The sequence below is a fragment of the Balaenoptera borealis genome, assembly GCF_965194805.1.
Source record: "Balaenoptera borealis genome assembly, chromosome: 15".
Classification (NCBI taxonomy): Eukaryota; Metazoa; Chordata; class Mammalia; order Artiodactyla; family Balaenopteridae; genus Balaenoptera; species Balaenoptera borealis.
Window position 1 is genome coordinate 67,471,268 of NC_138871.1, and position 27,725 is coordinate 67,498,992.

The following is a 27,725-nucleotide window of genomic DNA, read 5'->3' on the forward strand; positions in this document are numbered from 1 at the left end:
CTATCTAAGAGGCTTGATGAGAGGCTCTGGTGGTGGGTAGAGCTGACTGTTGCTGTGGCGGACAGTGCTCCGTAACACTTTAATCCACTTGACTGTTGATGGGTGGGGCTGGGTTCCCTCCCTGTTGGTTGTTTTGCCTGAGGCAACCCAACACTGGAGCCTACCTGGGCTCTTTGATGGGGTTAATGGCAGACTCTGGGAGGGCTCACACCAAGGAGCACTTCCCAGAACCTCCGCTGCCAGTGTCCTTGTCCCCACAGTGAAACAGAGCCACCTCCCGCCTCTGCAGGAGACCCCCAGCAGGTAAGTCTGGTTCAGTCTCCCCCAGGGTCACTGCTCCTTCCCCTGGGTCCCGACGCGCACACTACTTTGTGTGTGCCCTCCAAGAGTGGGGTCTCTGTTTCCCCCAGTCCTGTCAAAGTCCTGCAATCAATTCCCACTAGGCTTCAAAGTCTGATTCTCTAGGAATTCCTCCTCCCGTTGCCGGACCCCCAGGTTGGGAAGCCTGACGTGGGGCTCAGAAGCTTCACTCCAGTTGGTGGACTTCTGTGGTATAAGTGTTCGCCAGTCTGTGAGTCACCCACCCAGCAGTTATGGGATTTGATTTTACTCTGATTGCGCCCCTCCTACCGTCTCACTGTGGCTTCTCCTCTGTCCTTGGACGTGGGGTATCCTCCTTGGTGAGTTCCAGTGTCTTCCTGTCGATGATTGTCCAGCAGCCAGTTGTGATTCTGGTGCTCTCGCAAGAGGGAGTGAGAGCACGTCCTTCTACTCCGCCATCTTGGTTAAATCTCTCATTGTAGTTTTGATTTGCATTTCTCTAATGATTAATGATGTTGAGCATTCTTTCATGTGTTTGTTGGACATCTGTATATCTTCTTTGGAGAAATGTCTATTTAGGTCTTCTGCCCATTTTTGGATTGGGTTGTTTGTTTTTTTGTTATTGAGCTGCATGAGCTGCTTGTAAATCTTGGAGATTAATCCTTTGTCAGTTGCTTCATTTGCAAATATTTTCTCCCATTCTGAGGCACATCTTCTTTATCCATTCCTCTGTCGATGGACATTTAGGTTGTTTCCATGTCTTGGCTATTGTGAATAGTGCTGCCATGAACATTGGGGTGCATGTGTCTTTTCAAATTATGGTTTTCTCCAGATATATGCCCAGGAGTGGAATTGCTGGATCATGTGGTAGCTCTATTTTTAGTTTTTTGAGAAACCTCCATACTGTTTTCTATAGTGGCTGCACCAATATACTTTCCCACCAACAGTGTAGGAAGGTTCGCTTTTCTCCACATACCCTCCAGCATTTGTTACTTGTAGACTTTTTGATGATGGCCCTTCTGACTGGTGTGAGGTGGTACCTCACTGTGGTTTTGATTTGCACTTCTCTAATAATTAGCGATGCTGAGCATCTTTTCATGTGCCTACTGGCCATCTGTCTGTCTTCTTTGGAGAAATGTCTATTTAGGTCTTCTGCCCATTTTTCGATTGGGTTGTTTGATTTTTGTTTTTGAGTTGTATGAGCTGTTTGTATATTTGGAAATTAAGCCCTAATTGCTGACCTCAGAGGTCTTTGAAAGCTTCCTTGCTTTCTGGTATTTCAAGATGTCCAGGCTTACCTTCTACCTGTCCTGGGCCATTTGTCCAAGAACCTCTGGCTCCTTTTTAATGGAAAATGGTTTTCCATTATCTGGGCACTAGGCTGCTCATTGCTATTGGTTGGCCATTATTTCTAACATTTTTAATGGACAGGACTACCAAGTAGCTCTTGTTTTTTTTTTTTAAGACAAAATACATCATAAATTCATACTGATTATCTTCAGTTCAAATTTAGGATTATGGGGTTTTTTTTTAACTTTAAAAATTCTATACTTATGTATCTTTTACACTGAAGATCTTGGTCCTAGCAACATTACCATAATTACTTACCTGCCTAATCTTACAATAAATGCAATTATTTCAGAAAATAAACTGGTATCATTACTAACAATATGATGACAAAAACAACTTAAGATTTTTTTTGAAGTTCTTTCTGCCTTGAGAATATATACTGTTAAGGATATACATTATAATTACCTGAAAAATTTTCTCTGTGTAATTATTCCACAGATTTGGTATGTTAGGGTCATTTGCTTCATTTTCCTTTTGATTTTTATCATTTCTTCTTTTGATTTTTTAGAAATTGCTTTTACTTTTTCATTTAATTTTTTTTTACTTTTTAATTTTTAAATTTTTTTTGGCCGAGCCATGTGGCTTACAGGATCTTAATTCCCCAACCAGGGGTTGAACCTGGGCCACCGCAGTGAAAGTGCTGAGTCCTAATCACTGGACTGCCGGGGAATTCCCTCATTTAATTTTATAATTATGTGAAACATTAACTTGGTTCCAAAGTCAAGCATATAGCATAAAATAAGATATATAAAAGAAGTCTAGTTCCTATCCTTGTCTCATCCATCATGTTCCCTCCCTCCCCCATATGTTACAATTTTACTTTTATAATTTATATTTTTAAATTATGTTTAATGAATTAGCTTTTCAATTAAGCATATGTGTGTGTATCTGTATGGCCTCACCTTCTTCAATAAAAGCATAACTATACACATTGTTCTCCATCTTTCTTTTTTCACTTAACATAATATATTGGAGAAATGTCCTATATCAGTGTCTGGAGATGTCCATCGTGCCTCTATACAGCTGCACAGAACTCAATCATATAATTATACCAAAGAGTATTCAGTCATTCCCTACCATGGACATTTAGGTTGTTGCCAGTATTTTATTCTTACCAACAGAACTACAATGAAGGGCTTTGTGCATGCATCTTACAATTTTTTTTGGTCAGTGTATTTTGGGGGATAGATCTCTGAAAGTGGGATTGTGGGCCAAAGGTAAGTGCATAAGAATTATGTTAGGTATTGGCAAATTCTCCTCCACAGGTGTAGCTGGGGGAGGTGAGATTAGTTGAGCAAGCCTTCTTAAGGATGCACATTTCGAGCCAAGTTTCTACTTTTAAGAGTTCAGTTGCTAATATATTTTGGTAAATCATATCATCAATCAAAAATGATTTGGTTCTTGTAAAAAAAAAAAAAAAAGCTATTTCCCAGAGGTAGATGGGTTTGCATTTCAAATTTTTGTTTTTGTTATGTTAAATTTGTAAATTTCTGCACCCAGCTTGAGTTTAGTACGGGATGCTTTCTGAATGACTTCCAAGGAATCACCGTTTAGAATTTATTGTGCAAAAGGAATTGGTGAGATGCTGGGCTAAATACTGTTCGGGATAAGAGAAATATGAGGCATTCTTATCTTGGCTTTCCAGAAGCTTATACTCCAGGTGAGGTGATAAGACTGAAAAATAACTATAACGTGAGATAGTATGTAATACGGTCAAGTGAGAGTTGCAGAGATATATCACCACGACAGGAGGACATTTCAAGCTAGACTGATGAGGAAACAGTTCAGAGAAAAAGTGGGATTTGACAGAATTTGGGCTCTGAAGGAAGCACCTTTATGAGCAAAGGTGGGAAGGAGCAGGGGGCACGTGAGTTTTAGGCAGCCAGTTGCATTGGGGTGAAAAGGTCCACACCTGGGGACAATCCTGGGCCCGAGGATAGGGTGGATTGGGAAGAACTGGGATAGGTCAAGTCTGGGCTGCCTGACATCAGCAGGAAGCCACTGGGGGTGGTGAGAAGCAGGGTTCCATGATTAAACTGGGGTTGTGGGGAGATCAACTGGGTCCCGTGGATAGAGATCGGCGTCAATCTCCTGGAGCAGGGAGAACTGGTAGGTAGTGCCGACTTGCCAGGTCTAATGCAGTGGGAAGGAGGAGCTGCCCCTGAGGAGGAAGGCACAGGTGGGGGTGACGGCTTGACTGTCAGGGCAGGTGAGGGAGGGATGAGTGACACTGTGAGATTCTGTGCCTGCAGTGCTGGAAGAAAGAGGGCTGCATCAGCCAACAGGGAGAGACATGGGAGCTGCAGTATTTGTACTTCAACAGATTTCCCACAGGAAGAAAAATGCTGTCCATACTGTCTTGCTTAAGTCGGGTGATCTGGGTAGAGGTAATGATTAAAGTATTCAGATGGACCAGTTGTTGATGAGGTTGTCTGTGTACAGCTCTGGAGAACCTTGGATTCCCAAATATCCCCTGGTGTTGATGGGAGGAGGCAGCCAAGCTCCTTTGTTTCTCACTGCGCAGGGTCAGGGACTCTCTCTGCAAGCTGTGCTGATTTGCTCCAGACTCCACTGGGAGGTTTGGGAAGTTTCATAGTCGAGGTGGACATCTGGCCACCCAGCGTCATTTTACCCTGTTCTCAACAGCAGCCCTCTGAAAGTTCATCCCTCCCCAGCACTTGGTCCCTGTGGTCCAGGGGAACAGACTCCAGCCCTGGCTCCAGGGGGTGGTGAGTAACCCAGGGACTCAAGCCACCTAGTTATTTCCAGGCAAGTAAGTGGTTCAGGAATGAGCATTGCAACCCACTTTAGGATTTGTGTTAAGCCACTGGGGAAGCAGTCTCTCTGGCTCTTTCCCACCGGGTTTGAACCTGAGAGGATGTAGGGCTGAAGTGACTGCAGGCCTCAAGTCACCATGTGGATCCTGGGAATCAAGTCAACACAGCCAGGAGAGCGCAAGTTGTCTTTTAGGTATTTACTTTAAAAACATTTTGGCATGAAGAGTGCATCGTATGAGTGTAGGTTAGACTCTGTTACATCCTAGGGCTTACTAGGTGGAATTTGAAGTACCTCATTGAAAACCCACCCTTTGCAGGGAGCTGCTGAAGCCCTTTACATAATTTATCAGTGAAATGAGTGATGTGGAAGCACATGGGTGACTAGAAAGACTCTGCTCTACTCTCCCCTTTGCCTGAACAGAATATAGAAATCCCACCAGCCCCATGGCCCAGTCCTGGAAACCCGCTCTTCTGGTCCCTCATGCCCCCTTCCCAGAGAATGACATTGGGGGCTCCCCTCAGAGTGGATCTTTCAAGCAAATGCTTGTTGGAGAACCCGAAGACAGAATGGGGCACTGCAGAGCTTAGGTTCTGTAGGGGAGGAAAATAATTTTCCCTCTACCCTTCTGAGTTCTTGGCTGAGACTCCTGTAATATCAGCCAGATTAACAAGAGGAGAACAATCAAAAATTCATTAGCATGTATCCCTCATGTATTCATGGAGATACCCAGGGAAAAATGAGTAACTCTTCGAGGTGGCTTAGAATCCAGGCTGAAATACCATCTTAATGGAAAAAGGGGAGGAAGAAAGTAGCCCTCTTAGGGGATAGTGAATGTTTTTTTTTAGGAAAGATGAATGGACCCTTGGAATAGATGGGGGAGGGGGGTATGGCCTTTTGTGACAAGGTGTGTGGGTGTGAAGTCTCCTTTCCTGTGACAAGAGTCAATCCCCTCCGGTTGATGAAACTCCCAGGGAGGGGATTTATGGCAGTTGAGTTCCTTTTGGAGGATCTGTCTTCAGGCAGGAGAGGAGAGTTCAGAGACAGCCCTTCCCTGCATTTGCTGTTTCTCAAGTGCCTACAGCTGAAAATAATCAATATTCCAAAGTGGTATATTTGGGGTGGCATGTCCTGAACTCCTATACTCATATTTTGGGGTGGCATATTCTGCTACCCCTCAGTCCCATGATTTTTGCACATGTCTGTTTGCTAAGTGTGTTTTCATGCATTTGTCAAGCTTTGGTCCAAGAATTGCTTTCCTAGTTCTGTATTCCCTGACAATGGGGGAGGGCGTGCATAGAGCCCCGTTTACCTCTTGCAGCTAGTGGTGCGGATATTTCCCATGAGACCCCCTCCCTTGTGGAATGACCACACTGTCCTCAGGCTGAACCGAGATGGAGGAAAATCAAGTTCTGATGACATTCGCTGAACCCTGAATTCAGCTGCGGCCCCTGCACTTTTTCAGTGATGAAAAAGCTCTGGCATTATGTTTTAAACATCTGTGAAAGAGAGTCCTAACTGGTCAGCTCTTCCTCAATACCACATGTTATAATACAATAACAATATAGCCTCCAGCCATTCCTGCAAAAACAGAAACCCAACACACATGTAAACTATTGAATTCACTCCACTTTATTCTGGGATGTATACTACAGAGAACACAACTCACAAACATACCAGGACATAAAAAACTAAGGCCATTCTGTGAGTTATTTTTAAAACGTAGTGTTTTTGCACATGATCTTTTAAAAAATGAATTACCAGACCCAAGATTCTCTTCTGAAATAAGAATTTAAGGTCAGCACAAGACAACTTTAGGGCCATGCCTAATCTGAAGCTCATCATGTGACAAGAGCATTTCTGCAACATAAACAATAGCCCTGAGGCAACCGCTACCTCCACATAAAGCTCTCTTTCCCAGATGTCATCACAAAGTAGTATTGACCACAGTGACCAGTGTTTTAGAAACCATTTTTCTCCCAGTGAATAGCAAAAAGAGACTTTTACCTAAGAGACACATTGAAGAATTCTTGGAACAAGAAAGGGACCCGTAACTAAGGCACTGAAAGCACATTATTTATATAAAGAAATGTAAACAATTTAATACCAACAGGCTCCCTCCATTAGTCTCTGTTATAAAAGTGCACAAGGGCAGCGTGGTCAGGCCAGAGCTTGAAGTCCGGGTGAGATGGGAACGTCTCCCCTCCTGGCGAGTACAGTCTCAGCTGCTGATGGACGACGTCTGACGTGGGGCTATGGACATAACTAATTTCAAAGTGACTCAAGTGGAAGCTGGGATTTCTCCCCGTCTGTGTTTTAGAAGCCTAACAAACAAGAATTTTATTAAGAGCTTTAAATTATGGGCTCTGACATTTATTTTTCTTTTAGTCTTTTACCATGTTCTTCTACTGAATTTTACAATGACTTTGGCTTGTTTCATCAAAGAGGCCTGGTGGGAAAACTTGTGACCTAATCAGTGCCCTTCCTTGCAGGTTCCTATTTTAAGTATAATGGTTCATGTTCCATGTAAACCACACTTGCTTTATTTAAATCTCGTCTGAATGGTAAAGATGTAACAAATGGACATACAGCACTGCAAACATTTCAAACTCCACTGAGTTTCCTATGGATGGACTGGTGAGAGTCCAGATGCCGCCAGACGGGCGGCTGCGGAGTCCAGAGCGAGACTGGGAGGTGGGAAGGGGTCACAGCTGAGGCCAAGCGCAGTACCGGAGCTGCATTAACCTCTACCTGACACTATCAATTTTAGAGTCCAAATCATGGACAGTGTATTTCTTTAAATAAGAGAAGAAAAAGTTGTGTAGGAAAACACAAATGATTACAATTTTAAAAGAAGCCTTATTGCAAACAAAACAAAACAAACAAACCAAAAAAACCACACCAGAGACCAAAAAAGGCAACATTTTTCTTTTTGAAGTTATTTCTAATTCTTAGAAGTACAATGTCTCAGTTTCAGTGCTTATGAATTCGGGGTACTAAAAAAGAGTTTGAGTTTTATCTTAAACATGTTTTTTACGATCAAAAGAAAACATGTTTTAAAAAGGAAGAGTTCCCTTTTTACAGGTTTCAAAGGGTTCAAGAGGACTCGCCATTAAAGCCAGACCCCGAACCAAGGAGCCGTGAGCAGTTAGTTGGAGGAAGGGCAGCCGCGCTACATTACAAACACCTGTGGAGTAGAAAACTCAGCGTTTCTCTCTGACCCAGGACAAAAGCAATCCTGATTGTTAAACTACTTCTTATTTCCAAATATAACCAGAAGCCTGAGAGAGACCTAAATTAGAAACCTCTTTTATTAAGGGGGGGAAAAAAAGGGTTAAAAAAATAACCACCTTAGAAACCAAGGAAGCTGGGTCTGGAGCAGATGTGCCTGATAACTAATTAGTAGCCCCGCAGGATTAAAAACAGCCTTGGGGGAGTAGTTAAATACAGGCTGGGCTTTTCAGCAGAGGCACTAGTTAGTTCTCTTCCAGTGGAAACGGTATGCCAACAGAGTGATGCGGGCGGTGGCTTTCTGAAAGCGGAAGAGTCTGCTGGGTAAGTCTAGCTCACAGCGTGCGTGCCTGTCAGGGCGATGCCGGTGTCCACTGCCGGCGGAAGTCACCGTCCAGCACAAAGGAGATGTACGGCCAAGAGTACACAAAGCTAGAAACAGTGTTTGAGGCTGGTTCAAGGCAGGAATGAGCGGACAGGTTTTTTAACAGTAAAGACTTTTAAATGCCCCACATTTTCTGCTGCTCTGACCGGCATTCCCATTAGGACCAAAAAAAAGAAGAAAAGTAGCTGCAGGGCTCCAGTGGAGTGGAAACAATGGCCACATATTTCTTTTTTGCCTCAGAAGCAGATTGGTGCTGTTGACTTGCTGAATTTTCCATTGACTCCAAATGACAGGAATATTTAGGTGACCAATTGGTCAAAAGTGGGTTTTACTAATGAAAGAGGAAACCTGGGACTAAGAAAGAGAGAGAGAGAGATCCCTCACTATCATTAAAAAAGGATTCATTTTTGTGTGACCGTTTTGGTTTTAAGAATAAAACTTGTCAAGGCTACAGGGATTGAATAATTTAGGTTAAACCATTACGGCCCTGTCTGCAAGTGCTGCTGTTGATTTAGTGGCAGAAGTTAAGACACCCACGCACATGTAGAAAATACAATAACCTTCCTTTTTGTGGCAGGTTTTAAAGAAATATTTCAACCAAGACACAACTTCAAAAGAGAGTTTCTGATGGCAATAAGAGAACATTCTTCTACGCTTTCCTTTAAAAAGGTAAGTGACTTGATGTATACCGTTTATAATGCAGAAAAGCTACACCTGCTAACAAGGTGTAAAGAAACCAGCACTAAACATGCAAGGTTACACAGAAGTGAAGAACTAAACTGTATGAATTCCTAGCTTTAAAAATTCAAACTAAGGTTTCTGAGTGGAGAGCCTGCGGTTGCTCCCTGAGACTTGTCCAGCTCTTATTTTCCACGTGAGAAAAGGGCACCGGTGGTCTTCTGACGTCTAGGTCTGTGCACAGCTAAATGCCAAGATTTCATGAGTAATGAAGGGCTTCCTATTAAAATGTTTGTTCAGCTTAAGGACGAGGGGTTTCTGTTTTCTGGTCTTAAGGAAGGATGCAAGGGTTTGATTGGCATAGAAAGGAGTGCGGGGACAGGGCCAAGAGGGAGCCAGGAGGAAGGGCCCTCACCTCCACGGTCAAGTGCCAGCACTTGATCTGGGCCAGTGCTCAGGAGCCCCAGGTCTGCCTCCTGTCTGGGGAGTTGCTTAGGAAGCAGGATTGGACCTTTAAGAAGATGTTGTGTGTACCTTGTCTGCTAACAGCCTGATGATTGTTTACTAATACTCTGGCCCAAGTTATTTCACAGCGATCGCTCCCTGCTACACAGTGTTGAAATTACATTCAGAGATATAAAAAAAAAAAAAAAATCGTGTGTGTAGCAATATTTTCCCACAAAACTAAGTGCAAAATATCTTTAACAAATAATGACGATAGTAAGAAATATTTGACATAGTCATGCAAAAACGCATCTCAGTTTACAAAAGCTTAGAACATTTCCAAAATATCCCCTAGGTTTTTACACTGTGAATCTTACAATCTTACTCCTTTTTCTTTGCATTTAAATGTGGCTGTCTGTGTAAAAAACGGTAACATGCAAGTTCAATGATCTCCAGTCCACCAAATATTCTCTCCTGCAGCACGAAGATGACAATGATGATTATAAAATACCACCGAACAAGACTGTAAAGATAGATGAGCAGGCACATTGCAGGGCTGAACAGGGTCCAGTACAGTATGGACAGCAATTTGACCACAAGGACCCTGAGCTCAGACTTGCAAGGTGGAATGACAGTCTGCCCCGTAAAGTAAAAATTCTTCTTCCCTTGATAGAAGGAGTGCAGCCTCTCCTCTTTCTCTTCCCACCGCTTGCGGCACCAGAGCTGGAGGTCCTCCTGGGATGTGGGGAGGGTGTCCACTGGGTATCGGTGGACGTGGAAGTGGATCTCCTTCGGAAAGTCTCCGAGGAGGAGGTGCCGCTCTGTCTGGGGAATGTTGTGAGGGTATGCCACCGTGATGTCATGGACAGCATCCAGGTTCTTACCTAGGTTTTGGAAAAGATAAAAATACAGATGGAGTAAAGATCAATTCAGACAGCAATGCTGATTCACAAAATCAGGACCAAGTGAACCAAGGTGAACAAACAAGGGCTGTAAATACTCGTGTTCCTATGCTCTTGGGTCAACATTTACCAGTCATTTTTAGTTTTTTATCTGCTTGCTAATTACCACAAAGACCTTTAGAAAGAAATTACCTTCATTTGTGGAAACGGTGATCTGCCATTCTAGAACTAAACGAATAAGCACGTTAAGTTAGATTTGAGATAGGAATTAGAGCACAGACAGCTCTTTTACACCAACAGGACTCACTGTTTTGAGACCTCCTATCACTAATAAATACACCCTCTCTCCAAATAAAAAACTTGCTCACCTTTAACCCAATATTATCACGAAAGCTACTGGAAAGAAAAACTCAGAATCAGACTTGATGAAGTGGTCAGCCATGCATGAAAACTTCCATATGATTTTTTTATTTCTAGAAACATCAATGTGAAGTCAATAAGACCCTGACCCAGTACAGCACCATCCTTAGAAATCTCATGATTTAGTTACCTTGGGGTTAAGTGTTTTCGGCAAAGTCATATGCCAGATGCTAGAGATAGAGAAGTGGATAAAATACGGTTCCTAACCCCACTGCAGAGCTCACAGCAGAATCAGGGAGCCGGGCAAGTGCAGTGCCCTAACAGGGGCCTGTGGAAGGGGGGAGGGAGCTGGTGAGGCAGGAGAGCGATGGCAGGGTGAACCTCCCAGCAGAGAACACTGGGGGGCTGAGGGCACTAAACATAGGCTGGAGGCATTCGGTTAAGGCCCTCATTGTCAAACTTGAGAATTGGAACTCAAGTCTGTAGGTGACAGAGAAGCGCCTTAAATGGTGGAGAACCACTTAAGGATTTTAAATAGAAAAGCGACCAGAATTTGTTTCATTTTAGCAGGGATTAGCTTGGGGGCAGTAATAAGAATAGTCTGGAGAGGACCAGGGGCAAGAGAGGTCGGAAAAGTAATTTGATTGGTCATTACAAGGCAAGAGATGAAGAGGAGGTAGGGACTAAAGGAAGTGACATGTCCAAAAAAATCACAAGGAAGAACTGACCTGACAGAGTGCTCAACTGGAGGGTGGAATGAGCCCGAGGTTTGTTTCTGCTCCGGGTTCTTGAACAGACTGCAGTGGTGGGGTGGTAGTTTTGAGATTAGAAATGTGAGTGGAGTTCCATCTTTAAGGAATCAAGAGGATCACCTACGGAACCCTGTAACAAGGCCCAGGGAGGTGAAGTTTTTTGCCCAAGGGCACACAGCGTGTTGACACATAGTCTCTGAATGTTGCTTTCTTCCATATCAAGTTATCTGCAGTGAGAGACTTTTGATGTGATATTTGCAATCACAGAACCGTATGAGGTATGCAAAATTAATCTGTGGTGGCGGAAATCAGAACAGTAGTTGCCTGTGGGGGAGGGAACTGACTGGAAGGGAGCATGAGGAAATTTTCAGGGGGGCAGGGACATTCTATATCTTGATTAGTGTGTGGATTACATCAAATGGTACATTTAAGATCTGTGCATTTCACTCCATTCGAATTTTAGCTCAATATTAAGAACAGTAAAGATATGAAGCAACTTCCCCACCTTAGCTCACCATGTTTACCCTTACTACTGAGCCATTACTGAACCTCTGTAAGTATTTACTGTCCGTCTCCTCTACTCTGTGATTTACTTTAGGGAAAGGACCAGGTTTCAATCTGGTTTCATAACTATCTTATAAAATACTCAGCCCTTAATAAGAGCTATGTCATAAAAAATGAGAATACCTATATCAACAAGGTTTAGATTCAAAACCGGAGGGACAGTCCTTTAGGGACCCTGTGCACTGTTGACATGGCAGTAGAGGAGGCAGTGCAAGGCTGGTAGAGGCAACTCCACTGCACTTGTGTCTGAAGTCCTAGAAGAGAGACTAGGCCCAAGCCGTTCGGCTCCAGAGGAGGGAACTGGGTCCTATGGTTAGAAGCCACAGGGAAAAGCTTTTTCTCAGCTGTCAAGAGGTGATGTGTTCACCATTTGAGAAAAGACTGGTTGACCACCACCTGGTGTGCTGTAGTGGGAATTTACATGCTGGAATGTGGGCCATCTGATCAAGCATCCAAAGACCAACTCTTTCACTGGTACACTGAGCGTGATATATCCACTAAGAGGGTAATATAATGTGTCTTACCTGTTAACTCACCTGCATTAAAAATTGAGGAGCCTTTTATCAATTTAGCATCAATCACGACTACCCTGCTCCATCACAGATCAAACTTTTCCTTGACAAGCGAGTTTGATATTTTAGTGCTCCCTCCACCTGCAGACCTCAGAGCCTGTTTCTTTATGCCCACCAACCAGAAACATAATCCTTGTTCTAGCTGTCTTACCTCCACTTCATCTACCCTTTCCCCACTTTCTCTCTCAATGAGAGAAAAGACATGTCTTCACCTCTTGTCACATGTCATGCCACTTGGCTTCTGATTCAGAACTGAGTTCACATTTCATTTACTTTCAAAACTCCTCTGCGAGAGGGCAGACAGCAGAAGCAAGAAGAACTACAGTTCTGCAGACTGTGGAAGGAAAACCACATTCATAGAAAGGTAGACAAAATGAAAAGGCAGAGCACTTTGTACCAGATGAAGGAACAAGACAAAACCCCAGAAAAACAACTAAATAAAGTGGAGATAGGCAACATTCCAGAAAAAGAATTCAGAATAATGATAGTGAAGATGATCCAGGACCTCGGAAAAAGAATGGAGGCAAAGATCGAGAAGATGCAAGAAATGTTTAACAAAGACCTAGAAGAATTAAAGAACAAACAAACAGAGATAAACAATACAATAACTGAAATGAAAAATACACTAGAAGGAATCGATAGCAGAATAACTGAGGCAGAAGAATGGATAAGTGACCTGGAAGACAGAATGGTGGAATTCACTGCCACAGAACAGACTAAAGAAAAAAGAATGAAAAGAAATGAAGACAGCCTAAGAGACCTCTAGGACAACATTAAACGCAACCACATTTGCATTAAAGGGGCCCCAGAAGGAGAGGAAAGCGAGAAAGGACCAGAGAAAATATTTGAAGAGATTATAGTTGAAAACTTCCCCAACGTGGGAAACGAAGTAGCCACCCAAGTCCAGGAAGCGCAGAGAGTCCCAGGCAGGATAAACCCAAGGAGAAACACGCCGAGACACATAGTAATCAAATTGACAAAAGTTAAAGACAAAGAACAATTATTGAAAGCAGCAAGGGAAAAATGACAAATAACATACAAGGGAACTCCCATAAGGTAAACAGCTGATTTCTCAGCAGAAACTCTACAAGCCAGAAGGGAGCAGTATGATACATTTAAAGTGATAAAAGGGAATAACTTACAACCAAGATTACTCTACCAGGCAAGGATCTCATTCAGATTTGCTGGAGAAATCAAAAGCTTTACAGACAAGCAAAAGCTAAGAGAATTCAGCACCACCAAACCAGCTCTACAACAAATGCTAAAGGAACTTCTCTAAGTGGGAAACACAAGAGAAGAAAAAACCTACAAAAACAAACCCATAACAATTAAGAAAATGGTAATAGGAACATACAAATCGATAATTACCTTAAATGTGAATGCATTAAATGCTCCAACCAAAAGACACAGGCTCACTGAATGGATACAAAAGCAAGACCCATATATATGCTGTCTACAAGAGACCCACTTCAGACTTAGGGACACAAACAGACTGAAAGTGAGGGGATGGAAAAAGATATTCCATGCAAATGGAAAACAAAAGAAAGCTGGAGTAGCAATACTCATATCAGATAAAATAGACCTTAAAATACAGAATGTTACAAGAGACAAGGAAGGACACTACGTAACGATCAAGGAATCGATCCAAGAAGAAGATGTAACAATTATAAATATATATGCACCCAACATAGGAGCACCTCAATACATAAGGCAACTGCTAACAGCTATAAAAGAGGAAATCAACAGTAACACAATAATAGTGGGGGACTTTAACACCTCACTTACACCAATGGACAGATCATCCAGACAGAAAATTAATAAGGAAACACAAGCTTTAAATGGCACAATAGACCAGATAGATTTAATTGATATTTATAGGACATTCCATCTAAAAACAACAGATCACACTTTCTTCTCAAGTGCACACGGAATATTCTCCAGGATAGATCACATCTTGGGTCACAAATCAAGCCTCAGTAAATTTAAGAAAATTGAAATCATATCAAGCATCTTTTCCGACCACAATGCTATGAGATTGGAAATCAATTACAGGGAAAAAAACCGTAAAAAACACAAACACATGGAGGCTAAACAATACGTTACTAAATAACCAAGAGATTACGGAGGAAATCAAAAAATACCTAGAGACAAATGACAATGAAAACATGATGATCCAAAACCTATGGGATGCAGCAAAAGCAGTTCTAAGAGGGAAGTTTAAAGCAATACAATCCTACCTCAAGAAACAAGAAAAATCTCAATTAAACGATGCAACCTTACACCTAAAGGAACCAGAGAAAGAGGAACAAACAAAACCCAAAGTTAGTAGAAGGAAAGAAATAATAAAGATCAGAGCAGAAATAAATGAAATAGAAACAAAGGAGACAATAGCAAAGATCAATAAAACTAAAAGCTGGTTCTTCGAGAAGATAAACAAAATTGATAAACGTTTAGCCAGACTCATCAAGAAAAAGAGGGAGAGGACTCAATAAAATTAGAACTGAAAAGGGAGACGTTACAACAGACACCACAGAAATACAAAGCATCCTAAGAGACTACTACAAGCAACTCTATACCAATAAAATGGACAACCTGGAAGAAATGGACAAATTCTTAGAAAGGTATAACCTTCCAAGACTGAACCAGGAAAAAATAGAAAATATGAACAGACCAATCACAAGCACTGAAATTGAAACTGTGATTAAAAATCTTCCAACGAACAAAAGGCCAGGACCAGATGGCTTCACAGGTGAATTCTGTCGAACATTTGGAGAAGAGGTAACACCCATCCTTCTCAAACTCTTGCAAAAAACTGCGGAGGAAGGAACACTCCCAAACTCATTCTATGAGGCCACCATCACCCTGATACCAAAACCAGACAAAGATGCCACAAAAAAAGAAAATTACAGACCAATATCACTGATGAATACAGATGCAAAAATCCTCAACAAAATACTAGCAAACAGAATCCAACGACACATTAAGAGGATCATACGCCATGATCAAGTGGGATTTATCCCAGGGATGCAAGGATTCTTCAATATACGCAAATCAAACAATGTGATACACCATATTAACAAATTGAAGAATAAAAACCATATGATCATCTCAATAGATGGAGAAAAAGCTTTTGACAAAATTCAACACCCATTTATGATAAAAACTCTCTAGAAAGTGGGCAAAGAGGGAACCTACCTCAACATAATAAAGGCCATATTATGACAAACCCACAGCAAACATCATTCTCAATGGTGAAAAACAGAAAGAATTTCCTCTAAGATCAGGAAGAAGACAAGGATGTCCACTCTCGCCACTATTATTCAACATAGTTCTGGAAGTCCTAGCCATGGCAATCAGAGAAAAAAAGAAATAAAGGGAATACAAGTTGGAAAAAAGAAGTAAAACTGTCACTGTCTGCAGATGACATGATACTCTACATAGAGAATCCTAAAGATGCCACCAGAAAACTACTAGAGCTAATCAATGAAATTTGGTAAAGTTGCAGGATACAAAATTAATGCACAGAAATCTCTTGCATTCCTCTTCACTAACAATGAAAGATCAGACAGAGAAATTAAGGAAACAATCCCATTCACCACTGCAACAAAAAGAATAAAATACCTAGGAATAAACCTACCTAAGGAGGTAAAGACACTGATGAAAGAAATCAATGATGACACAAACAGATGGAGAGATATATAATGTTCTTGGATTGGAAGAATCAATATTGTGAAAATGTCTATACTACCCAAAGCAATCTACAGATTCAGTGCAATCCCTATCAAATTACCAATGGCATTTTTTTAAAGAACTAGAAAAAAAATCTTAAAATTTGTATGGAGACACAAAAGACCCTGAATAGCCAAAGCAGTCTTGAGCTGGAGGAATCAGACTCCCTGACTTCAGACTATACTACAAAGCTACAGTAATCAAGATAATATGGTACTGGCACAAAAACAGAAATATAAATCAACAGAAGAGGATAGAAAGCCCAGAGATAAACCCAGGCAGCTATGGTCAACTAATCTATGACAAAGGAGGCAAGGATATACAATGGAGAAAAGACAGTCTCTTCAATAAGTAGTGCTGGGAAAACTGGACAGCTTCATGTAAAAGAATGAAATTAGAACACTCCCTAACACCATACACAAAAATAAACTCAAAATGGATTAGAGACCTAAATGTAAGACCAGACACTATAAAACTCTTACAGGAAAACATAGGAAGAACACTCTTTGACATAAATCACAGCAAGATCTTTTTTGATCCACCTCCTAGAGTAATGGAAATAAAAAAACAAAAATAAACAAATGGGACCTAATGAAACTTAAAAACTTTTTCAAAGCAAAGGAAACTACAAACAAGGCGAAAAGACAACCCTCAGAATGGGAGAAAATATTTGCAAACGAATCAACGGACAAAGGATTAATCTCCAAAATATATAAACAGCTCATGCAGCTGAATATTAAAAAAACAGTTTCTTAAAAAACTAAAAATAGAATTAGCATATGATCCAGCAATCCCACTACTGGGCATATACCCAGAGAAAACCATAATTCAAAAAGACACATGCACCCCAATGTTCACTGCAGCACTATTTACAATAGCCAGGTCTTGGAAGCACCTAAATGCCCATCGACAGAAGAATGGATAAAGAAGATGTGGTACATATATACAATGGAATATTACTCAGCCATAAAAAGGAACGAAATTGGGTCATTTGTTGAGCCGTGGATGGATCTAGAGACTGTCATACAGAGTGAAGTCAGAAAGAGGAAAACAAATATTGTATATTAATGCATATATGTGGAACCTAGAAAAATGGTACAGATGAACCAGTTTGCAGGGCAGAAATAGAGACAGATGTAGAGAACAAACGTATGGACACCAAGGGGGGAAAGCCGCGGGGGAGTGGGGGTGGCGGTGTGATGAATTGGGAGATTGGGATTGACATGCATACACTGATGTGTATAAAATGGATGACTAATAAGAACCTGCAGTATAAAAAAATAAATAAAATTCAAAAAAAAAAAGTATCAGCCACAGTGATAATTTAAAAACCCCCAAAAACCCAACAACTCCTCTGCAGTCAGCACTTCTGCCTCCGCCTTCTGCCCAGCCCTTCTCCTCAGTCAGGGTTACGGGCTCATCAGCCTCAGTGGTCCACAGCCTTGGACTCTCTGCTTCCCCATGCAACTCCCACCGTCTTGCTACTCAGTCACTCTACACCACTTCCTGCAGCTCACCTGTCCCAGCCTTTCTCCTCTAGGTGGTTCTTAATGTTTATCAAGCAAATACAGCCATGTATCATTACAAACTGGTAGCAAAGTGGTATATACTATACTAGTAAGAAACTAAACTGCCCCTTTCTGCATTCTTCTTGACAACCTGTAGGGTACCGGTGTATGTGCACATGCACACGTGTCTGTTCAATATAGAAATGGCAAGTTTTGAGTCAGAGATGGTACCACTGACAGAAATGTTTGGTGAAAAAATTCTAGATTCCCTGCAGTGCAGAGCATGAGGGCTGTGGAAGCAGACTGCCTGGGTTCAAATCCTAGCTCTGCCTCTTAGTAAATGAATGAATGAATCTCTCTGTGACTTATTTAGTTCCTGTATCTATAAACCACCTCATAGGGCTGTTGCAAGGATTAAATAATATATGTAAGAACAGAAAACTAGATCTGATACATAGTAAGCGCTACTTCATCATAATGTTAGCATGTTATGCTCTAACCTAACTTTAGCTTCTATTAGTCCACAGATGCGAGCATGGTTAGTGGGGGAAATACTGCATTCAAATATCTTCTTTATACCACCATCCAGGGCACTCCTCTCTTGGGCCCTGAAGATGCCAATTACGGACCTCATGTCTCCTACTCAAGACAAATGTTCAAACTATTATTTCACAAAATGGCCAAGAACATTGCTCTGCCTCAAATATTTCAGGTTCTTTCCCTGAAATATTTTATCTCAACTTTCTTCAAAGACCAGCTCAAATTCTAAGGGTTCTAAGCAGAGTTTTCTTTACGTATTCAGGCTGAGTTGTCTTGCCCTCTATGAGTGCTTAAGGCACATGTGCTGATGTGCTCTTTGGGGCACTTAACCTGCCATCCTGCACTATAGTACTAGAAGTTCACAGGAACCCACAGTGTCCCAGGGAAACATAAGAATCTTAAGGGCAGGACCGTGTCTTTGCCTCTTTAGAACCTTAGTACCTGACATAATGTCCTGCACTTAAAGAGGTTCCAGAAATGCTTATTTAACCAATATCTATAGACCACCTATCTTCTCATCTAAAAATAGAGGAGGGAATTATAATGCCTTCTGCATGAGGCTGTTATAACAATTTTGTGAACTAATGTACTCAAGGCTCTTTGCATAGGACTGGCACATGGAAAAGTTCTTAAATGTGAGCATCTGCTACAACTTCTATATGAGACTGACTTGCTCTAGTGGATTTTTTTCAACTTGGTTCTATGAATCCTTGGTTCTGAAAGAATTACAACCATCTTCGGTGGGGCTGTTGGGTGTTACCTTACAAAAAGGCAGTGTTCCCAAAATTTCTAGTAAGTTGCTTGCTTGGAATTTAGAGCTCTGGAATGATGGACTTCAACATAATTAAAACACTATCTATATTATAAACAAGAGCAACATCGTAACGTTAGAAACTAAAAAAGACAGTAAGGTGAAAAAGTGAGAACTGGGAAGAAGGAGGAGAAAAGACGGCTTCTATCTTGTCACTCCTTTCCTGGAGCTGGGTCTTCAAGCATCACAGACTCAGAAAGGCGTTAGGGCCAGAGCAAGAGAGGCGGAAATGGAGAGAGGCTTTTATACCTGGCAGTGTCTTGATAATTTTTAAACTTTATAGTTAGTAAATGTCTCCAGACAACACAAAGCCACATACGACTCTTGACTGCTGAGAAAAGAGCTTACTTTTCACACTATCTTATCAAGACCTCTTGGCCCTGGGGCCTCTAGCCCAGAGGAACCCTTACCACCAGACAAGTTAGCTTCCTCCCAGAAGGTAGCAGGCAGGGGCTGGCAGGCTTGCAGAGCTTGGTTCATACGTAAGTGACAATAATGAAATGGATACTCAGAAGTTGAGATGTGCCTCTATTTCATTTACCAATTTATAATAGCTAAAATAATGCATAATGGATTAAGAAAAGATAAGTTCCTGCAACTACAAAGGAGTTAAACTATCTTTAAATTTTCTGGTATGAAATCAACAGACTTTTCCATATGCAAATCAACTTGGGTGCATGATTATTAGTAGAGCCCTACTCACAGGAATGGGGGAAGGCCAAGTCTTTACACACTTGTATGTTTAAAATGAAAGAATGGAGTGAAGAAATCCCGGTTTGCCCAGATTCAATTATATAGTTCAGTGGCAGAATAATAGAAATGTAAGCTTTTTTGTTTCTTTTTAATCCAAAGTGATCTTTAATGGAGCTGATAACAACTGAAATGTCTTTTCTTTCCCCATTCCATAATCAAATGTATGCAGAATATACAAAAATATAATTTATTTTGGATATCATTTTAATGCCTGCTTTTAAAAAAATTACAAATAAGTTTATTTTCTATTAGAGCTAGATCCATAAATCTAACTACATGAATTAGATAGTTTTTGATAAAGCAGCTTGTCATCTAAGATGTATTTGTGTTAAAAGAAAATGCTGAGGCTGCTGGTTTTGTGCACTGTTTTTCAGATTAAAAAAACCCAATAGAATAAAAGTTGGAGTTAGTAACTAAACAGTCATTCACTGTGCCACTTTGACACTGACATGTAATAGTACATGGCTAATAATAAGCATGACAAATTGGCACTAGTCAGTACACTTTGAAGAACAGCTTTGAGTGGACAGATTTGGATATATTTAGACGAAAAATACCGATAAAGAAGACACTTTCAGCTTCAAAATAATAGGGCATGCATGAATCACCTAAAATCAACTGGTATTAAGGCTCAAACAGTACCATTTTCTTTGTTAGAGAAAACACTACTGTTTCCTACTAGGGACATTATTCATTTTTCCTTCTGTACAAGTTGGGTGCATATGGAACAAAAGGTGGAGTCTGGTGGCTTCCAGCCCTGCCTCTTATCAGCTCTATGACTTGCCAAGTTCACTAGAAGCCTCATCTGTAAATGTAGATGGTAACAGTAGCGACCCTCATAGGGTTTTGTGAAGATCAGTTGGAAACAGGACTGCAGGATGCTTAGAGAAGTGCCTGGAAGGTGGTGTGTGCTCAGACTCTCATTGTGATTGTTATTCCTCCAGGTGGGAGGATCACCTACAGCACTTGGAGAGGTTCGGTTTAGGCTGCTACCCTTTACCTTCCTTCTTTCTCTAGATTTCCTCTTCCTTTGGGAGAGAGACAAGTCTCAAGTAGTGACACTGAGTTCTACTGTCTAACATGCAGTCCACTCCTCTCCCACGGTATAGAAGCAAAGCTGTTTAGGGGACTGACCTTGGCTCTAGGGGTAGGTCTCAATTTATCTCCTGATACATATTCTTCTCCATCCCTACTAACTCATTCCTTAGACATTTTGAGCTCAGCATAGATATTAAATCCTCTGAGGGCATTCAGAATTAGAAACTGATGATTTGTGCTCTAGGATCATTGGTCTCTTGTCCCATATTGTTGTTGTTGTTGTTGTTTTAATAAGTCAAAGTTAGTGCCTACTCTTTTTCTAAGAAAGAACCATCCTGCGCTTAAAAAGCAACTTTCAGCTGAAAGGTGAAACTAAAAATGGTATCCTTGTGAACAATCTTGCTTATCCAACCTGAGTTCAGGTCTTACAGATTAATTTTAGGGACAGATATTTTCACTTTCCTATCATAAATCTATTGAACTTCTGTGTTTTCATGTGTAAACGCATGAATCTTTTCAGTTACGAATCTCTCTTTTGATGGGCATTGGTTCTCTGGATCCTCAAAACAAGTTTTATTTTCTAGGTAGAGTGGCAACCTGTTGACATTTTCCATAATTTGACAGTACTGGTGCATTAGTAGATCATCAAAGGCAAGATGTGAATAACAATACAGCACTTGGTGAGGCCAGATACACATATATACACACATATACACACGTGTATATAAAACATGTTCCTTGAAAAAAGATACATAAACTTTCAAAAACGAGATCATACCGTATACACTGTTTTATAACTTTGTTCATGCATTTCCCATCCATGCCATTAAAGATTTTCTAATATATCACTTTATAGATGTATAATATTTGATTTTATATATATATTAAAAAATTACTTTGTTTTCAGGTATTTAAGTTGTTTTCACATAAACAATATTTAAATATCTATCAATATTTAAATAGATATCTTTGTAATTAATGATAAGGATTTTCTAGGATAAATTCCAATAAGTTAAATTGCTGGATGAAAGAACATGAATACTTTAATAGGCTTTTGCTACATATGGGAAACTGACCCCTGCAAAGGTCAATTTAATAAGCACACACAAGAAATGTATGGTGGTACTTTCTTTTTCACACTTTTACTAATGCTTGGGATTGCTATTTTTAGAAAGTTGCCAAAGTATGTCATTTTTGTTTTAATTTGCATGTCTTTGATTAGATAAAACAAGTTCACTGGATATACACTGGGACTATTCCTACCTGTTTTGGAAATTCAGTTAGTTGTCATCTTACGGATTTGTAAGGCCTCTTTATATTGTACATGCTTTAAATCTTTTACACTAATTTTGGTCATCAGGCCACTAGTGTTTCCCTGGCCACTAATGAGTTTATTTTGTTGGATTTGCTGCTCTGTGAATGCAGCTCCACATCCTTTATCTAGTTCCTATGGGCTGTTTGTCTCTTTCTAGTCAACTTGCAAAGCTCCTTCTTTATCATGGATTATTAATACTCTGTATTCTTTGTTGCAAATTTTTATAAATCCACTATCGCCTTTATTTATGGCATCTATCCAATACTTGTGTGTGCGTGCATGTGCATGTGTGTGTCTATGTGTCTATACAAGTTCATTTCTTTTTCTGTTATAGCTTTTGGATTCCTGTTTTTGTCTTCCCTGCCCCTAGATTGTATGTATATTTTATATTTTTCTACAAGATGAAAAACATTTTTCATTTAATTTTATAATCTAGCTTTACTTTCTTTCAAGACATTCGTTTTTCTGGCATCCTTTATTAAATAACTCCTTTTTCCCCACTGTTTTGAAATACCAACTTGGTCATATATTACATTCTCAAATATATAGATATTCAGTCTCCCTTCTCTCTTCTGCTCCATTGATCTGTGTTTATTCCTGCTTTCCTTAGTGACTTAATATCTTATAAGGCAAGTCTGGCTGTTTTCTTTTTCACACTATATTGGGCTCCTGCTGGCACCAATTTTGCAATATACATTTAAGAGTATTTAACTTAATTCTAACACACAAAAAAACACCTCCCTCTCAACTTATCCCGAAATTGCATTTGTGTGATACTTACATTATACTTTTGAAAGAACTGACACTTTTATATTGTCTTTTCAAGAAAAAAGTATGAGTTTCCATGTGCTCAAATCTTATTGTCTCTTCCCATAAGACTTCAGTTTTCTTCATATAACTTCTGTGGCTTTCTTTTAAAATTTATTCCTAAATAATTTCATAATTTTTTTCATTATGGTGTATGGAATATGTGTTCCTACTTCCGCTTTTAGGCAATCACTGCTTAGAATAGAGAAAATCAATTGTTTGTTGTGTATTTATCTCATATGTAGCCATATTAACAAATTTTAAGTCCACTTGATTTTTTTACTAGACTCTTTTTGACTTTCTAGATTTTCTGTCAGCAGCAAAAACACAGCTTTATGTTGAATTTTCTCATCTTTATGGTCTTTTCTTAGTGCTTTCACTAGCATTTGCTTAATAATAAAAAGCATAGTTCTGACTTTAACCAAAATATGGGTTTTAATGCTTCAGCATATGAGATACTGTTGAGTTTTGGTTACACAATATTATATTTAAATAGTTAACTTCTATTTTGTTCTAATTTTTATTAGGAATGCCTTAAGTTTATCAAATCTCTTTTCAGCATCTATATTTTTTTAAAAAGAAAATAACTGGTCAAACATCTGTATGAACCAAAGTAGTAGCTAAATATTAAAAGGAAAAATATTAGAAATGCAAAGAGAAATTGAAAAATAATAAAATTACAGTGTAGACCTCACTATCTTTCATAATAGGACAACTCCAGTAGATAAAAGTTAATTAAAGGAACTGAAACTACTGATAAATTTGATTTAATAGACTTATACAAACCCATATTGTGCCTCAAAAATATTTTAAAGGGGGTAGGATCCCTGGAACACTTTGATGTTTGACCATTTACTTGGTGGCAAGAGGATTAAAACAGATTTTTTAAAAACTGACATAAGTTACATTCTCACATCAAGATTCCATAAAAATAAACAACAAAGTATAATAACTAAAAGTGTTCTTTTAGAGGGAGTTAACTCTGGGATGGAAGATGAAATCAAAAGAAACATCATGAACTACTTAAAAAAGAATGAAAAAGAGAATCAGTGGGATACAGTAAAGGCTGTACTCAATAATAAATGCTTCATTATTAAAAAGAAAAAATAAAGAGAAATTACTTATCTTGGAAATTGGAAAAAAAAAAAAGAAAAAGAATCCGAAGGGAAACAGGAAGAGAAAATTACTAAAGATAAAAAGCAATAATTAATGAAACAAAAGTAAGAAATAGTGAAAGAATAAACAAATGCAAAAGCTAGTTATTTGATGAGATGAATAAAATATTAAACTCTATAAAGATGATTAAGGGAAAAAGAGCATACATGTTTAAGATCACAGCAAACGAAACAAAATCACAAATATGGAAGAGATTAAAAGAATTACAAAAACGTGAATCTACACATGTGATGATATACACAAACCACAGTAGAAGATCCATGTGTATATACACTATATATTATACTTCAGATTTGCTTGGTGAAAATTTGTGTTCATGTCAAAAATCATAAAATATCATTATTCAGTTTATTTTCAACAGAAATGCAAGCTATTATTGCTGTGTAATAAGGACAAAGAGCATGGGTGCTAATTTTATAGGCAGGCCAACATAGCTCATGCACCTTGTCTCCTCAACTCCCAGGATTTTACTGCAGAATTTACAAAGCAAACAGAGACAGCAATGAATAAAATAACACAATGTGCTATGAAGGGAAAGGGAGAAAGAGTTCTAGTTCCAAATTGTTTTCATTCCCAGGACCTACTAAGTGTAACTGCCACTTACAATGGCGCATCTGTAGATTGTGTCATTGATGACACAGACTTATTTTGCCTATTCTTTCAAAAATTCATACTCTTTGTTTTCATTACTCTTTAAAAGAAAAAGATGTGCTAAAATGATGTTTAGAGAAGACATTCAAAATTCAATGTAAAAGAAACAAGAGCAATAACAAAATATAATTTATGTTACTGTTGGATTCAACAAATTTGTTTAGATGTTCCAAAACCCATGGACATGAATCAATACTGGATTAAAAGATTAGAAGTGTCAGCATATGCATACTCTGCTAATTTGCAGGTGTTTGAATTAAATGAGATCGGAGACAGCACATTATTATAGACTCTATGCTTTGAGGTTAGGATTGAAGACGACTAATAATGCACTTGGAAATTCCCATGTATTGAATGCCTACTAAGTGCCAGGCATTATTAATTCAACAAGTTCTCTATGGAGCAGGTACTGGCTGTAGTTCCAAAAGCTGCAGGCATTTGGGGTACACTGATGGACAAAAGGAAGATCCCTCCCTTGTGGAGTTTATCAGGACAGTCACTTTTAGATATGTAACCACCCTTGTGGTGGTATCCCTCTTTTGCAGTTGTGGAAACTGAGGCACAAAGAAGTTGTCACTTGCTGAAGATCACAGTTAGTTAGCCACTTGTGTCTAATGACTCCAAAGCCTTTCCACTGTGCTGCTCTACCTTCTAAGAGCTGCACATTAAGAACAGGAGCTGCAGAGTCAGACTGACCCGGTCTGTACCCACAGTCTTATTAGCCACGTGACCTTGAGCAAGTTACTTAACCTCCCTGGGCCTTAGGCTCCTCATCTGCAATCTGGGAATAATGCTTCCCTTGGAGGGCTAGAAGAAACAAAAGGTCAGCCAGTCTGTAAAGGCAGTCTACTGTACTTAGTAAGGGCATCAATTCTATGCAAATGAAAGATCTTGTTGTTTTTCAAGTTTCTTTCAATCTTGCACTGTTATTTTCATCTTTTAAGTATATCATGCACATATTCTGATTAAGAGTTTTGCTATAGTTTTATACAAAGTATAAATGATTAAATCTTGTATAAATTTCTGTTATATACTCCTGGGATAAAGCTTGATTGATTGATCCACCAAACCACAAGCTAGGCCCTATCGTCCACTACGTGGCAGCTATCTAAACCACAGTGGAATATCTGTTACAATCTTGTAAATCTAAAAAATTTATGGTAATAAAAATACAGCTTAAACTAGTAAAAAGTATGCCCCCAAATCAAAGCCTAACATTACTACTTTATAGCTTTATTTTGTATGTGATTCTGCATATAACACAGAGAGAGTTCTCTGCAATTTCATCCTTGTCTCCTTTGAGAGGGAAAATTAATTTGGTTGAGGATGGGGTATTATTAATGGGTGGAGGGCAAGTTGCTGTCTTCAAGAGTAGAAGATAGAGTAGAAGTGAAGGTCTCTGACTGTAGATGACAGTTTTGTCCTTCCCGGGGCCCTGGGCTCTGCATTAGGAGCCACATGAGTCGGTCTCAAGATGGCTGGCAAACTGCCTTAGGCTTGTGCCACACCTCCTGTAGCCTTCTCCTTAGATGACCCAAGAATTATCTTGCTTTCAGTCACTCAGAAATCAGAATTCCCACTCAGTAAACTGACCTCAGCCTGACGGGATTGAGGATCTTACTACAACAACGTTTCATCAACCAGGACTGAGCCAACCATGGTTGCACACCTTGTACAGTAGGGCCTTATTAATCCAAAAGGCCCTCTGGTCGATGGAAGGCATGTGGGGAGATATTTCTGAGCAGGATTATGTGTGTTCTGAAGGCTGTGCTTCTACTTTTTCCCTCCACCACCATCTGCTCATACTCTGTTCCCCCAAATGACCAAATTAAATATTCTACCAGGGAACATACTTTATGGCTTCTGTACTCTTTAGTAGAAATAGTCGTAATTCATTCTTCCTTATCTTCTTACGTTGTTTTAATGAGTCCTGTAAGGTAAAGTACAAAGTGCAGCAGCGGTGGTGCTGGTAAAGAAAATGGGTCAGCACAGGAAATATTCAAAACTTCCAACAGTGAATTCTCAGTGCAGGTCTTCACTTCGCCTCTGCGAAAGGTCCACTACTGGGAAGAGGGGATAATTTAATGGGACTGTGACTTCTTTTCCACTGAAAGGATAAAGAATCAGACTGTGTGGAGCTCAACTGAAGGACAAAAGTCTCAGGTTCTTCCAAGATGGAAAAGGAACAGTAGGCTCTATTCTTACAGCATTTAGAGTATCTTTTGAAGTTTAAAATAAAATAAGAAAAAGAAAACGGACTTTATGTAGTTCAGAAAGATGTGTTTCAAAGAACAGAGCAGGCATACTGATAACATCATGTACCATTTTGATACTTCTGACCGAAAGAGGTTACATTTTCCTGCTTTTTCTTTTAGTACTTTCTTTTCCTTTTTGTACTTTTTTTCTTTTTCCTTCCTTCCTTCCTCCCCTCCCTCCCTCCCTCCCTCTTTTCTTTTCCTTCCTTCCCTTCCTCCCTCCCTCCCTTCCTTCTTTCCTCTTTTTTTTTTTACTATTTGTGGATAAAGCTCAAAGACAGAAACTAACATTACACCAAACTGGAAACTAATCCAAGTACTCTCAACCTTTGTAAATGATCAGAATACCACAGAGGTGGCCACCTACATTTATAGACTTACTTTTTATAGTCATTTATAGACTTTTTAAATTCCTGGATTTAAAAAGTTCTGGCCTGCTGTATGTTCTTCCAGGCAAAAAACTCATTTTCTTGCATCCTGAGGAGTCTAAAATCAATTGCTGATGCAAGGGAGGGAATGTTTTATGTAACACTGTTCTGTGTATTTTATTCCTTAGATTAGACAGGATCAAAGATTCTTCTAAATATTTCCCAAACACCAACCAGAAATTCTTCAGTGCTGACAAACTTCTCAAAACAACACTCCCCGAAGCATCAATAGAGACTGGGGGGTGGGGGTAGGGGTGGAGGAAGATATTAAGGTGAGTTCATTTTCTAGTAAACTTTGTCAAGTTTCATCACAAAGCAGAGGTCAGTGCTGATGATCTAGCCCAGCTGTTTAGTAAACAACTGCTACATCTGAACCGCAG

At 39.7% G+C, this 27,725-nt stretch overlaps 1 protein-coding gene and 1 long non-coding RNA gene across 9 annotated transcripts in view; one reads left to right on the forward strand and one right to left on the reverse strand.

The window, feature by feature from the left end:
• Positions 1-9,452, forward strand: part of LOC309611872 — a 57,643-nt gene extending 48,191 nt beyond the window's left edge. For both annotated transcript variants that reach the window (XR_014234796.1, XR_014234797.1), the window contains one exon: positions 8,640-9,452. This is a non-coding gene — a long non-coding RNA (uncharacterized lncRNA). The remainder of the gene's footprint in view (positions 1-8,639) is intronic.
• Positions 6,056-27,725, reverse strand: part of LCLAT1 (lysocardiolipin acyltransferase 1) — a 296,655-nt gene continuing 274,985 nt past the window's right edge. For all 7 annotated transcript variants that reach the window (XM_082356799.1, XM_082356800.1, XM_082356801.1 and 4 more), the window contains one exon: positions 6,056-10,068. In XM_082356799.1, coding sequence (XP_082212925.1) covers positions 9,566-10,068 — 503 coding nt within the window. In that variant the 3' untranslated portion in view covers positions 6,056-9,565. The remainder of the gene's footprint in view (positions 10,069-27,725) is intronic.